Raw genomic sequence first — 16,137 nt, forward strand, 5'->3', positions numbered from 1 at the left:
CCACAAGCTGTGCATTGGAAGGCGAAATTCAGAAACTTTTTTTTTTTTTTTGAAATAGCAAAGCTTCTGTTTTTAAAGACATTATTTTGTTCTTGTTATTCATATGTAGTGTCAGAATAAAGAATATAATTTTAAACCTTGCTATTTGAAACTATTGCATTTTTTCCCAAAAATATCAAATGTTGCACACAACATAACTGCATGCCTACTCATGTGACTTTTTTTGCCATGCCAACTACAGAGTTATAAATACACTCTGATTCCTATCACATCGATGTTCAGTTTCTGTTGCAGGCTTTTTTTGTAGATATTTCCATGGGTACTGTCCTGAAGTCTACCAGACCGAACATGTGCATCATCTAGTCAAAAGCTATTCACAGTTCAGTTCTATAGTCACCTGAATTAACGTTTCTTCTGCTTCATGCATCCCTCTCTACTTCTCTTCTTTAAAACAGCCTTCCTTTTGTATTTCCTGTGAATTGCAGATGTTAAAGTCGTGTCAAGAAGTATTCTCAACATTGAATCCATACCCATAATCAAGTCTTGATTCATAGTTGCTCCCAGGGTACTTTAAGTTCCAATAACCTTTTATGTTTGGAGTTATCATTAAAAAAAAAAAAAAAAATCCAGATTAGAGGACATGACATGGAATATTAACTATAAATACAATATAATTATGTGTGACACTTTTTCACACAGCAAAATTATAGCTTAATGGAATGGTAAAGTGAGAATTTTTTTACAAATTTCCTAACTCTGTACAATACCCAAATAAACTAGTATAGTAACATTCTGAATTCATCTATATAATTCTCTCTTCACATTGGGGAATTGGTTCCTACATATATTTTATTTGTAAGCTAAAATTATCCAACAAACTCAGTTTTAAAATACAATTCACCAATTTATGATAATTTTTAAAGCACATAGGAAAAATTTGTTTAACTGAATTTTATTTTAAATAGTTTTCTTAATTTGTTTTTCCTGTGTACCTTAAAAATTATTAGAAGTTGCCAAATTGTATTTTAAAATTTGGTTTCATGTAGCAATTAACTTATTAAAAACCCCTCTTTTAAAAAATTCTGAGGACTTTAGTTAGCTTATCTCAGTTGGAGGCAGTAGTGTTTATCCAGAGAATTATTTCAAGTTTTTTAGTCTACACAAGTACAGATATGATACCCAACAAAACTAGTTGAATTAGAGTACCAAAAACTTAGAAGTTTTTGTCAGTTGAATAAGCTGTTTGCAGCCATCATAAACACCAGACCTTGTGCCCATGGACTTTTTTTTTTTTCGGGAAGTCATTAAGAATAAGATGTATGCCAGAAACCCTGTGCCATCGATGATCTCAAATGCTTTATCATTGATGCCTGGAGGGAATGATATTTGGCCATACAAATTGTTCTTGAGAGAAGGTGCTTACAGGTTGCAAGTCTCTTAGTAATGTCACCGGTGTGCTGTATGCACATCGGTGACATTACTAAGAGAAATATATTAAAATATTAAATATTTTCATTAAATACTCTTGCCCAAAAATATGATGTCACAACCATCAGCATTTGTGATAATTCATCTAAATTATGAATTTTATTATTTAACTCTTATGTTAGCATAGCTCCTTTAAGCAACACCACTTACAGTTATATAATTTATCAAATTTCTAGGAAAAGCTTATTATGTAACACCACTTCTAATTATTTTGATATAACTTTAACCATATTAACCAGTGAAAGTTGAGAAAACGTGGAGAATCACAAATATCAGAGGACCACACACACTGCCCATGCATATGCATCATTCTCTAACTCAGGCATGTCAAACTGGCAGCCTGAGCTAGAGTACCATAAAAATTGGTACAGCTGTGTCCTGATTGGTCAGTGCAGCAGAAATTCTCAAGGACAAGAACAAGTTACATTTGATGTACAAGGGCCTCTTAGCAAGTTCATTTAGCTTCCAGAATTCTAGTAAACATGTTTTAATATATCCAAAGAACTGCATGGCATGTATCAGAAAACCAAAAGATTCAAAAAAAAATTCTGATTTTCATACTGCATCGCAAAGATGATCTTTGTCATGATCATGCAATTTGTGACTCACTTTAATCCTATATGAAAAAAAAAAAGCACCTAGCATATGCATCGTTCTCTGGAATGAAGTTCTTTTCACTCAGTTCTTTTGCAGTATGGCTGAGATCTTTCTTTGGAGACCGCAGAATTTAATCAAGAACACTCAGCCATTGGTAACACAATTTCTCTTTCCTAAGCTGCCTGTACAGTGTCAACACATTGACAAAGAACTTAATTATAACCATCTGGTGGGTATGGGCTTGGCACACCTAGGGTCCTGAGCTGGATATCATCATTCTTCTCTTCTTGGTGATTCCCTTCTACCAAATACGGAGGATGTGGAAAGGTCAGGGAATGACCACCGCATATCCCGGAGCAATATGGCCTTAGTTGCTAATGCTCCTAAAAAAAAAACCAAATAACAAACAAACAAACAAACAAACAAACGATTCCCTTCTACTTCTTTCTCTCAGGGTAATTCAAAAAAAATTTTTTTTTTTTTTTTTTTTTGGCTGGTGCAGCATAAGCCTCAGGCTTCCTAGCACTGTATGGCTAATAATAACAATAACAATACGGAGGATGCGGAAAGGTCAGGGAATGACCACTGCATATCCCGGAGCAATATGGCCTTAGTTGCTAATGCTCCTAAAAAAAAAACCAAATAACAAACAAACAAACAAACAAACGATTCCCTTCTACTTCTTTCTCTCAGGGTAATTCAAAAAAAAATTTTTTTTTTGGCTGGTGCAGCATAAGCCTCAGGCTTTCTAGCACTGTATGGCTAATAATAACAATCTTTATATTTTGACAGAGAATGGTTTTGAAACTTATTTTCACATTTGCCAGCCTAATAGCATTTAATTCTTGAATAATATAGAAAACACTGTCGGTCATTTTTTAAATACCAATTTATTCTGTCTTATGCTATTCCATAAAAATTATCTTGTGCAGTTAAATAAAAATTAAATTTTATGTAACTATGCAAGTTAGAATAAAAGTAATGCGTTTAAAAAATTATGAATGAAGTTTTCAGTGTTTCCTTAATAATTCAAGGGTAATAATTCAACTTACCAATTATTTGATGTCATAAAAATCACATATTACTAACCTTGATGCTCAGTCCACCAACCAATGCCCATTTCCATACAATCAAAAAAAAAAATGCTCTGCAGTATATAGCTTTCACAACTTTTCATTGCACTTTCATTCACTTAATTATAACATATGGAAATGACTGATGATATTTTAAGGAGTCCTTATGTGCTGTGATATAATGACTAGATCGTAGATATAGCTTAGCTTAATTTTTCAGCACTCACCTCATGAGGTGAGTGCTGAAAAATTAAGCTAAGCTATATCTACGATCTAGTCATATGGAAATGAGTAACAGACTTATTTTACAGCTTTTGCAGTTAAAGCAGACTCGTAGATTCAGTTATCATTAACTGCGTCTATAATACTTGGATCAGTGGTTGCATCTTCGCATTTTTTCATTTACTTTATTCTGGGGGGGGGGGTGCATGTCATATAAGAAGACTAGAGGAATCAGTAAATGTATCTGAGTATATTATTCTTTATTGCCATGGTGCATACAGCAAAGACTTTCCAATTCCAGTCCATCTTCTTCAAATGTAGAAGACATAGTATTAATATTAGTATTAGTAGTGGAAAATGATGCAAGAAAGCAAGCTTGTACAGCATCAGCCAGAAAAAATCCCACCTCATCCATCCCCTCCAATAGTTCATCTAGTTCTTTGAATTTATTCAAACTATCCACTTCCACAATAACAGATGGAAGTTTATTCCAACAGTCAACCACTTGCCGGCTGAAGACAAAAACTTCTGCATGTCTATTCTGCAACCATCCTTCCTTAATTTGAATTTATTCCCTTTCATGTGTGTAGTGTCTGAGCAAGAGGAGAATCTAATATATTGAGCAGGATGAAGATTGTGATTTCAACAAAACATGCTCAAGCAAATCACCATGTGTCCCTAATCAGTGAGAATTAGATAACTGAGTTAGGTCTTACTAAATCCATCGCAGAATTTTTGAAATCTAATCTAAACAAATGATTACTGCCTCCCAGCTGCAAAATATTTGGCTACAGGAAAAGGCATCTCACATTTGCTTCTTTTTAAGCAGTTAGTGACAATGGGATTATATTTCTATCAGTTCCCGTGTTTATATAAAAGAAGATTGAAAATGTGAGGCATTTGTTGGAGAAAATCAGCTGTGAAGATTACTAATGGGATGTCTGTGAAGAAGTTCATAATGCTAGGTTCCTTCTTTAGTTGGAAGGTTGTTTGTTGTTTATTTGGTTTTTAGAAGCATTAGCAACTAAGGCCATATTGCTCCGAGATATGCAGTGGTCATACCCCGACCTTTCCGCATCCTCCGTATTTGGTGGTGACGGGCTCGAACCCCGGTCTAATCAAGAAGCGTGTGCTACGCACTGCTGCTCCTTCCCACCTGGCTACGGAGGTGCCTAGTTGGAAGGTGGTTACCTGAAGTTGCTTTGTCTGGCAGTGGGACAGCAAAGCAATTGGCAAGCACCATACCAGAAGAGAATGGCCTGTTAGTCAGAAAATAAAGCCTGGTAAGTGCAGTAACTAATGCTCTCAGTCATATAGGCAAGGTCTTAGTGCTACTACATTATACTAAATGTTTCCAAAATTTACTGAAGCAAAAGTGAAAGCTTGCCTATTCATCAGACTGCAAGTTAAGCAGATACTTGTATCTAAAAACGTTACAAGACAGAATGACACCTGATCTTGAGCTGTACCATTAAGGTAAACTTTACTGTGATCTTCTCTTATACTCTATAATTCTTGCTATTTAATAGAGAAAGGATATCCAGATACAATGTTTTTGTGCAGGATCCATAAAAACTAAACACAGTGCTTCACCATACGTTGTTCAGCTGGTAAAAGGAATTTTGCCAGTGCTCAGCCACCTCAGTCAGTGACATTAATCTCTGACTGATCTGGAGGAAAAATTACAGATATGTTGCTACCTTTCCCTATGCTTCAGGCAATAGTTGAATTTGCTGTACTACACTTCCAGCACATTGTCAATATAAATTATTCTCACAAATTAACAATTTTATCTTTATAACCTACAGATTCCTCATACTATCCAGTAACTTGATCATATAAAGTGTGCTGTGTAATTTTATTTTTCAGTTGTGCAGCTGCATGCAATGTTAACCACACTGTGTTGTCACTTTTTTTTTTTTTTTTTTTTCACTTTTCATTTCTGTATGTTCTAAACACTCAGGACAATTCATGACTTCTATCTACAGGAGGCTAAAGCCATATGAGGGACATTTGAAAAGTTTGTGGCCTGAGTATGAAGGGTTTATTTGATGAGTCTGGTAACATGCTCAACTTTGGAAAATGGGCCTTGAGCTTCGGGTTGCATATAATACAATTTTCTAGCGATGACCGACTAACTGAGTTAAAATAAATTTATTAATGTAATTCTGTTCTGCTGACACCAGACTCATGATGCATGATCATGCTCAGCTGACTTTTTGCTGTTGTTGTAACCAACAATATATACTGGAGTACACCATTCACTGGCTAAGCTGATGAAGAGGCATTTCATCTCGAAAGCTACTGTGTATTTTAACTCTTTTATTTTATTCTATTTTATCTCTGTTTAGTATTTTATGTAAATATTATTTATTTATTTCAATAAATTTATTTTAACTCAGTTAGTTGGTCATCGCTAGAAAATTGTATGATGATGCTCAGCTTTTCAATATAGTTCCCTTTGGAAGACTATGTTGGAAAGTAACATGTTACTAATCTTACCAGATTCAATACACTTTTGCCACTGATACTACAATACATTGATTCCAGCTTCAAAGAAAGTTTTTTCTTGATCCTCCAGTAATGCATCCATTGTAGGAATGATATTATTGTCAGTGGGAAAATGGATGCCAGCCAGGTATTTTTTCAAATTAGGAAAACAGATGAAAGTCTGATAATGTTAGATCTGGTAATATGAGGGATGATTCAAATTTCAAAGCTGCACTCAAGCAAGTGCACCCACGGCAGTGATAGACTTGTGAACAGGTGCATTGTTCTGGTGGAGCAAGGCTCTTTTGCTGAGTTTTCCTCACCATCTGTCTTTGATGTGTCCATGTATATTATGTATACATGCACATATACACAAAGGTATATTATGTGTCTTAGTTTAAAAAATGAACACACAAATTTTTCAGATTGTGGTGCTATGCATACCATACCATATTAAAGTATATAATATGATACATGGGCCGTCCATTATGTTTTTTACTGATAGTTTACTGCATAAATTAAAATTCTCACTTGATACAGTACCCTTAAACTATGGACAGTGAAAATAATTATTTCACAATGTTGATAAAGAAGATTGTCTTTTGGTGATACACTGATGTGTATCACCAAAATAGCCTGTGACAATATTTTTTCATGATCATCAGTTATTAGATATTCTGAATATTTTTTTATAAATATGTTAATTTGCTTTTTGTATTCAGATATGTAATTTTTATTAAATTTGCTTTAATTGTGCTGTGAACATTTCATCAGCTGTATTCCAAATAACTTTTAATGTTTTTGAAATTATGCTTGTTATTGTTTTTGAATTTTTCATTATATGGGGTGTTGAGAATCATAGTGGTGTAAGTCAGTAATTTTATAAATATGAGCTTTTCATATTTCCCGCCTTCTCTAGGTGTCCACTGTTTAGTTTCACAGCAAAGTAAGTCAGAGTTGCAGTTCTAACCAAGAGATACCAGCACTTATTTTGAATAGTTAACAATATGAGCAAAAGGTTTAGAATCATAGTGAAGTAAGTCTGATTTACACCACTCTGTTTCTAAACAGTTTGTATGATGGAGGTTGTTTCAAGTTTGTATTGTTGTAGCAAGATGTCTTTTAAGTTGAAATCTCGAGAAATGGAGCACATCAAAAAGCCAATGAAGTAGAAGAAGCATGCCAGGAAACTTCCTTCAGACTTAGAAAATGTAAAAGGAAAGAGTCAAAAAGAGCTGTAGCCAGAAGACTTCGCAATTTAGGTCAGGCATATATGAAGTCAAAAGAAACACAAGTTGAGTATAAACAGTTTTAAAATTTAGATTGTGGTTGTAAAAAAAGATGCATAGAGTCCTTAACAGAAGAGGAAAGGAGAAAGCAATTTGATAATTTTATATCCATGCCCGATTTTTCTCAACAAAATGCATATTTATGCAGTCTCACACCTCATGAACCTATAAAGCAAAGGTGGCCTCGAAATGGCAGTTAGGGAGGAAAGCAATGTACAAATCTGTCTGACATTCAAAAAGAAAATACTATAGTACGTGTTTGTAAAGAATTCTTTCTCGACACTTTTGTTGTAGCTGATGGAAGGGTGACAAAAACTTTAGAAAAAGTAAGGAAGGGGAAGTCTGCAGGGCGAAGATTTAAGGGGTAAACATGTAGCGGCACAAAAGATAACTGACAAACAAAAACAGTTACTTAAGGATCACATTAATATTTTCTCAGCATTTCAAAGTCATTACACTCGAAAAGATAATCCGAACAGGAAGTTCCTTAGCCCTGACTTGAACGTAAGAAAAATGTATGTGCTTTATTGTGAATGGTGTGAGCAAAGAGAGACTGAACCTCTTAAAGGGTATTACTATACAGTCTTCAACACAGAATTTAATTTACATTTTTCACATTCCTCGAAAGGACTCTTGCAAGGCCTGTGGCAAGTATGAACAGTCAATTGGTGTAGAAAGGACCGGTGATTTGGAAAGGCAACATGTTTTGCATTTGGCAAAAGCAGAGAAAGCAAGAAATCAACTAAAGGGCTGATGGGGAAAAGGCCCAAGGAAATTCTGACATCTATACAATCATGATAGATTTACAAAAATCCCTGTCATTCCCAAAATTAACTGTTTCTGAGGCCTATTATAGGCACAATATGTACTGATATAATTTAGGTTTGAATGACATGACAAATAACCTTGGCTACTTGTACGTTTGGGATGAGACCATTGCATCCAGAGGTTCATAAGAGATTGCATCTTGCCTGACTAAGAATATATTAGGTTGTACAAAAAAAAACCATGTGATGATATACAGCGACACATGCACTGGCCAAAATCAGATCATGAAGGTATCCTTATCGTTAATGAAACTGATTCAAGAAATTTCAGTTGAAGTTATAGACCACAAATTCATGGTTTCTGGCCACTTTTACCTTCCAAATGACTCAGACTTTGGGCTGATTGAGCAAGCTGGAAAAAACAAGATTATCTATGTTCCGGACAGATGGGATGATACTATGAAGGCTGCCAGAAGACACAATAGGTTTATGGTTCTAAAGATGCAACAAGATGACTTTTTAAAAACAGAAGCTCTTGAAAAAGGCATAATAAAATAGAAGAAGAATGTTGATGAAGGTGAAAATGTAAACTGGTTGAAGATATAGTGGCTCCATTATGAAAAAGGAAAACCCGTTCACAATTTTCTACAAGTGTACATTGGATGAAGACATCCCTTTAAGGGAACTGAATGTTTAACCCAATAAGGAGGGTCGACCTAAGAGCTTGAAAAGTACTGAACAAGAAAAGTGTATGATGGTCCTAAAGTGCTGAACTTTCTAAAGAAAAGAGACATGCTCTACCTTCTCAAATATATCCCTCCAGTTCACCATGCCTTCTTTAAAGGTATTAGAAGCTCAAAAAAGTTAATCTAGCTCCATTATTATAATATATCATTATAATTAAATTTATAATGTTAATTATAATTAATTAATATTATAATTAAATTCATTATGTTCATCTTAGCTTTTTTTATGATCATTCTGCAATAACTAAGACAATCTTAACTAATTTGACAAAAAATTCCCAATGTGCCAATTGCTCAGGTTTTTTAAAATTTTGTTATAGTGTACTTTTTACAGGGAAAAAAAATAATCTCTTCTGTATGAAATCATAGTTTTGATAACACAGTCATCTCCTTACAGCAATTTACCATTTAAAAAAAGGTAAACTACTTAGAAACATAATGGTGTAAATCAATTATATAAACACTGCTGACCAAAAAATTGAAATTAACAAAAATTATCAAGCTCATGTAAATTTTTAAAGTTTTTTTAACCTCCAGGTGTATCACAATTCATTAAATTAAATTTTTTGAGTTTTTTATGAATGCAAACACAAAACGCCTTGTTCTCAAAAATCAGAATAGACTGACTTACACCACTATGAATCTCAACCCTCCATATTTGATATACTTTCAAGTTTATTTTCTATAAAATTTTCATTTTATAGAAATCCAAATTTAATTAAATCCAAACCTTACCAAACACACCCACACACAAGAAATTCCATTAGTCTTAATATAAATAAAAAAAATATTGTTATTGCGTCTTGCGTAGTTTTTTTTTATTATGTTGTTACTTTTTGTTACTTTATTTATGTTGCTGTTTTTAATTTTTTAGTTAAGCTCCTGGATAAAGCATTTTTCTAAAATGTTTGCGGATCTCCGTTATCAATACAGCACGCTCTCTACTTTTGATTTGGATGATCCAGAATTTTATTCACAATCACGCAGAATGGAAGATCGCATGTACGCTTAACTTTTGTTTTGTTTTATCTTGCTTCTTTTTTTTTTCTTTTCTTTTTTAATTTCATTTTATTTTCAGGCTGAAATTTTAACAAGTTATAATGCATATTGTCTTGCGATTTTATAATTGGAAATATAAATTTTAAAGTATATAATTTATAAAATAAAAAGATAGAAAAATATAAATATATATTGATTAAATAAGTACAAAGGTTGATCACTTAATAATTTATAGCCAGAGAACACCCCACTCTTCCATGTAAGTTTCAACTAAATTCCTCAACAGTGTACCAAAGTGCATATATCAGAATACCCAAAAGCAGTTACATGTTATGATTTTGTAATAGTATTAGTTAGTAGTGGCAAATTATCCAAAAAAAAAACATGTCTAGAACACCTTTGTTCCAAAAGTCAACTACCCACTGGCTGAAAGAAAATTCTGCATTACTATCCACAGTCATCCTTCCTCAGTTGGTGCCTCCGTAGCCAGGTGGGCAGGAGCAGCAGTGCGTAGCACATGCTTCTTGATTAGACCGGGGTTCGAGCGCGTGACCACCAAATACGGAGGATGTGGAAAGGTCAGGGAATGACCACCGCATTCCCGGAGGCAATATGGCTTTAGTTGCTAATGCTCCTAAAAAAAAAAAAAAAACCAACCTTCCTCAATTTAAATTTAGGTGCCCTTGTGCGTTGTCTGAGCAAAAGGAACAATGCCGTCAGCATTGAGCTTACTTAGCCCACTCAAAGTTTTAAATAGCCCAATCAGATCTCCTCTAAGGTACCTAGTCTCCAGATGCTGTAGTTTGCAGAACTGAAGCCTTTTTTGGTAAAAGCACCCTTTCGTACCTTCACCAATTTTGTTGCCCTTCTCTGATGGCGCACTATAGCCATAGAAGCTGATGTGGCAGTAAAATACCCAAATCAACCAAACCCTTCTCTGCACTCATTCCAACAGATCCACATCCTTCCTAAAATGAGGCCTCCAGACCTGTATGCAGTACTCAAGATCTGACCTAACCATTGCCTTACAATGGGATAATCTCCTCCTTATCCCTGTTAGCAATATTTCCTGTACATCATTGACAGAATCCTATGAGCTAGCCTAGCAACCTGTCTACAGTGTTCAGAAAACTACATATCTGACTGCACAGTTATCCTCGTGTCTTTTTCATTCTGTACTACCCTCATTATTGTACCATACTGTTGGTGTGTTATTCTTAGATTACTACTACCCGTATAGAGTACCTTTTATTTATTAAAGTTAAACTTCAATTGGTGCTTCTGAGTCCATCTGCCTAATTTTGCTAGATCTTGTTGCAGTAGCATACCTTGATTATTGTCATTAACTACCCTGCCTTACATTCTGTGTTTCTTGACTAAGAGCTGGACCTGGATGGTGTCACAGACAGGTATGTTAAGCTAGGCTTACTACCGGAGTCTAACATGCTGATGGAACTGTTATTCGGGTGACACTTAAGTCAAGTGGACCAAATTTCAGCAAAGTCCGGTCGTATGCAACAGCGAAATCCTCAGTTTGCACCTTATGATGGTGGTAATGTTAGTAACCTAGTAATCCTGAGTATAATCCCCATGTGCAAGTCCTGAAATACAGCACTTAGTATGCTGGAGGTGACCACCCAGGTTAGACCAATGTAGGCAGGGGTCGAGGTGTGGCACCCACACCACATGGAGGAATGCCATCCCTCTGTGTTACCAGGCATCTACCACCTAGTAGAGTTATCTACTAGGTGGTAGATGACTTTCATAAACCAGTGCAATACCACCATGTAGCATATTAGAGGCTTGAAATAGTGGAACCCATGTTTAGTCTTCACCACAAAGCTATTTTAGCCCCCTAATCTCTTCCATCATGAAGTATGATTGGTGTCATTTGAGGTTGTAATGGACATTCACAAATTCCCAATTCACAAAGGGGGATCGAAGGGTAGCACGAGTAATTACAGACCAGTTAGTTTAACTTCTGTTCTGGGTAAAATAATGGAGTCACTGGTTAAAGATGCATTGCAGGATCATCCAGACAAGACTGCAGCGCCTCCGTAGCCAGGTGGGAAGGAGCAGCAGTGCGTAGCACGCGCTTCTTGATTAAACCGGGGTTCGAGCCCGTCACCACCAAATACGGAGGATGCGGAAAGGTCAGGGAATGACCACTGAATATTCCCGGAGCAATATGGCCTTAGTTGCTAATGCTCCTAAAAACCAAAAAACAAACAAACAACAAACAAAACTGCAGCAATAATTCAGACACAGCATGGGTTTGTTAGAGGAAAGTCTTGTCTGACAAATTTGATAGGATATTATGATGTGGTTACAAAGGAACTGGATGCAAAAAATAATTTTGATATCATGTATTTGGATTTCAGGAAAGCTTTTGACACTGTTGTGCATGGAAGGCTATTGTACAAATTGGAGCAGAATGGTATTAAGGGTAACTTGCTACAATGGATAAAAGGAGAAGAAGTGGGAGAAGACAGAGGGTGGTAATCAATGGGTGCTGCTCTTCGTGGACTAATGTTATTAGTGGAGTCCCACAGGGTTCGGTGTTGGGTCCACTGTTGTTTTGTATATTTATCAATGATATTGATGAAGGTATATCAGGCTTAATGTCGAAGTTTGCAGATGATACAAAGGCTGGCAGGGTTATTAATGACAGTAATGGCAGTGTGCTACAACAGGATCTAGATAATTTGGGCAGATGGACTAAAAAGTGGCAACTGAAGTTTAACCTTGACAAATGCAAAGTACTGCATATGGGTAGAAGTAACCCCAGAGAAACATACCAACTGTGTGGTACTACACTTAAGGTGGTAGAAAATGAAAAAGACCTGGGAGTAATTGTGCAGTCAGATATGAAGTTTTCTGAGCAATGCAGACAGGCTGCCAGGGCAGGTCATGGGGTTTTGTCAATGATATATAGGAATTTTGCTAGCAGGGAAAAGGAGGTGATTGTCCCTCTGTATAAGGCAATGGTCAGGCCACGCCTTGAGTACTGCGTACAGATCTGGAGGCCTCATTTTAGGAAGGATGTAGATTTGCTTGAGCGTGTACAGAGAAGAGCAACAAGATTGGTGAGGGGAACGAAGAGGTCCTCTTGCCAAGAGAGGCTTAAGTTCTGCAAACTGCAGCGGCAGGAGACTAGGCACCTGCGAGGTGATCTGATTGAGGTGTATAAGGCCTTGAATGGGTTGAGCACGCTGAATTCTGATGGGATTCTACCGCTTGCTCAGATTACCAACCTAAGGGGGCATAAATTCAAATTGAGGAAAGACAGCTGTAGAATAGATGTGTGTAAATTTGCCTTTAGCCAGCAGGTGGTAAGGGGCACCTCCTTAGCCTGCCCACTGGCTAAGGAGGTGCCCCTTTTAAGTTTTTTGCATACACTCCCTTGCTCTCCTTGGGATTAAGGTCAGTTGCAATTGTTATGCCAGGTCAAAGAGTTTTTTGCTACAGTACAGTATAATCTATTTTTTTGCCATTTTATCTGAACTAATATCTTTTTTGGAACTTGTGTCTTTAAATTAAATTAAAGTTTATAGAGCCCACCTGATAAGGTACATGATCTGCAACGTAGAAGGAGGGAACAATTTTCAGCCAAATTGGAATGTTTTGGATGTTATCTGTAATCTGTACTGTCCCAAGCAATTTGTTATTGCTTGGGACAGTATAGCTTCAGAAAGAGTGGATTTGGAGAGAATATCATTGAAAAACATGGTCCAGTGGACGAATGTAATAGCAACATTGAAGAATGGGGGAATTTGAAGGAGTATATGGATTTTTTTGGCCAATTTGAAGAGTTTGTGAAGGTGGATGATGAAGTTGCTATCACAGCAACACTATCACTGATCACCAAGCAAAACGATGATGTTTTTGTTACCAGCTGCAACAAAAGTGAAGAAGTGCACACACACACACACACACACACACACACACACACACACACACACACACACACACACACACACACACACTGCACACACTGTCATCTAAAAAAGATGCCCAAAATGCATTGAGCATAATAGAGAATGCATTGGCCTGCAGTAACATTGATAAAGAAACAACTGTTGCATTTGATGTCTGTGCTGTAGTTAAAAAATGTATATAGAACAAAAATTGGCTCCTTTTTTAAATTAGATTAATTTATTAAAAAAGTTAATGGTTTGTATGTCTCCTTTTATATTAAAAGGAGACATACAATTAAGATTGTAATTCTTTTCACTGTGATACTAAAATATTGTATATATCAAAATATATACTGTACAATATTTTAAGGCGCCTCCGTAACCAGGTGGGAAGGAGCAGCAGTGCGTAGCACACGCTTCTTGATTAGACCGGGGTTCGAGCCCGTCACCACCAAATACGGAGGATGCGGAAAGGTCAGGGAATGACCACCGCATATCCCGGAGCAATATGGCCTTAGTTGCTAATGCTCCTAAAATCTAAATAACAAACAAACAAACAATATTTTCATTTCCGTTAATTGCTTTTCTCTTAGTTTATCATACAAATAAAATAAAATCTTTAAAAAATGTGTTATTCCTATTACTGTATTGTTAGACAAGGCTTTTGTTTTTATTATTTTTTATTTTTGTTATTTTATTTTATTAATTTTAATTTTAATAAAATTTTTTTTTCATTTATTTTTTATATTATTATTATTCTTAGATATATAGTGTGTACCAAAAAAAAGGTAATTTTGACACTTTTGAGGGACCTCATTACTACAAACCTCGTTTTTACAAAACAAGAATTTAGTGCCCTTGAACTTTGTATTAACAGGATTCGACTGTAATATCATATGACAAATGATGCGAGAGAGCAAACTTACATGGTATTGGCAAAAAAAAAAAAAAATTCACGTCACCTGTCCGTCACCTCCAGTAGTTTGTCTATTTCTTCCTTGAATTTTTTCAAACTAGCCACTTCCACATCATGAGATGGAAGTTTGTTCCAACAGTCAACTGCTTATTGACTGAAGGCAAATTTCTGCATGTCTATCCTCCAACCTTCCTTCCTCAATTGGAATTCATTCCCATCATGTGTATTCTGAGCAAGAGGAAGAATGCCATCAGCATTGAGATTACTGTATCCATTCAAATCCTTAAACACCTTAATCAGGTCTCCTTGAAGGTGATTAGTCTCCATACTAATCACCTTCAAGGAGGTTCATATGAGTACTGCATACAGGCCTCTAGACCTATATGCAGTACTCATATGTGGCTTAACCATTGCCTTATACAATGGAATAATCACCTCCATATCCCTACTAGCAAAATTCCTTTATATCATCGACAAAACCTCACAAACTGCCCTGGCAACCTGGCTGCACTGCTCAGAGAACTTCATATCTGACTGCACAATTACCCCAGGTCTTTTTCATTTTCCACTACCCTGAGTACCACACAGTTGGCATATTAATCTGAAATTACTGCTACCCATATGCAGTGCCTCACATTTGTCAATGTTAAACTTCAGTTTCTATTTCTCAGACCATCTGGCTAATTTTTCTAGACCTTGTTGCAGTAGCATACCTTGATTACTGTCATTAACTACACTACCACCCTTTGTATCATCTACAAACTTAGACATTAAGCCTGATATGCTTTCATCAATATCATTAATAAATATAGCAAACAGCAACGAGCCATGGGATTCCACTAATAGCATTAGTCCACGAAGAGCAGTGTCCGTTGATAACTACTCACCATCTTCTTCCACTTAACCATCCTTTTTACAATAGCAGTAACTTACCCTTAATACCACACTGCTCCAGTTTGTACAGCAGTTTTTTATGTGCAACAGTAATCCTAAACTCTCAGGTTTTCTCAACATTGCCCTATACTTGTTAAGTACCATATTTCCTGCCATATAAGATGCACTTTTTTTTTTCAGGAATCCATCTCAAAAATCATCCTGCATCTTATAAGGTGATGGTCATGGCTATCATAAATAAGCATGTTATTATGTCTTGTCTTGCTGATGATTTTAGAGTTTTTACCAATATACTGGTAATTTTAGAAACTCTTACCAAAATGTTAAAAAAATCCAAATTATCAATAAATTTGACCTCTGGGGAAAAACCTTGCTGGATCTGTTAAGGTACCGCATTGAATATTTTTATGGTGTAGCTGTAATTAATATTTTCATGATGTAGCTGTAGACACTATGCATGCATACATTTATTCAACTTTAACTGTAAATTTCAGATTACCAGCACCCTGTTATGATGGCATGGCTTGCTTACAACAGTTGGATACAAATTACAAGCCATCAGTTGTGCAAAGGAACATGGAAACAGAGCTGCAAGAAGACATTTTGAGCCACCACCACCAAGGTAATGAACCAGGAGTGGCAGAAACAAGAGAATAAACTCAGTATGGATGTCAAAAGCAAGCATAATCTTAGTTGACCCACAGTAAAATGGGCAGGCCTTGAGAAAGAACTGAATAGG

General features: G+C 35.9%; 1 protein-coding gene across 2 annotated transcripts in view; it reads left to right on the forward strand.

Annotated features, from left to right (window-relative positions):
* PICK1 (protein interacting with PRKCA 1) overlaps nt 1-16,137 on the forward strand; it is a 91,745-nt gene that overhangs the window by 3,525 nt on the left and 72,083 nt on the right. Inside the window, exon 2 of one of the 2 annotated variants that reach the window (XM_090386080.1) lies at nt 9,547-9,674. The exons of the other annotated variant lie outside the window; for it this stretch is intronic. Coding sequence (XP_090242206.1) covers nt 9,577-9,674 — 98 coding nt within the window. The 5' untranslated portion in view covers nt 9,547-9,576. The remainder of the gene's footprint in view (nt 1-9,546; nt 9,675-16,137) is intronic. 2 annotated transcript variants of the gene reach the window in all.

The sequence above is a fragment of the Mastigoproctus giganteus genome, chromosome 12 (assembly GCF_048544385.1).
Source record: "Mastigoproctus giganteus isolate SK-2022 chromosome 12, ASM4854438v1, whole genome shotgun sequence".
Classification (NCBI taxonomy): domain Eukaryota; kingdom Metazoa; phylum Arthropoda; class Arachnida; order Uropygi; family Thelyphonidae; genus Mastigoproctus; species Mastigoproctus giganteus.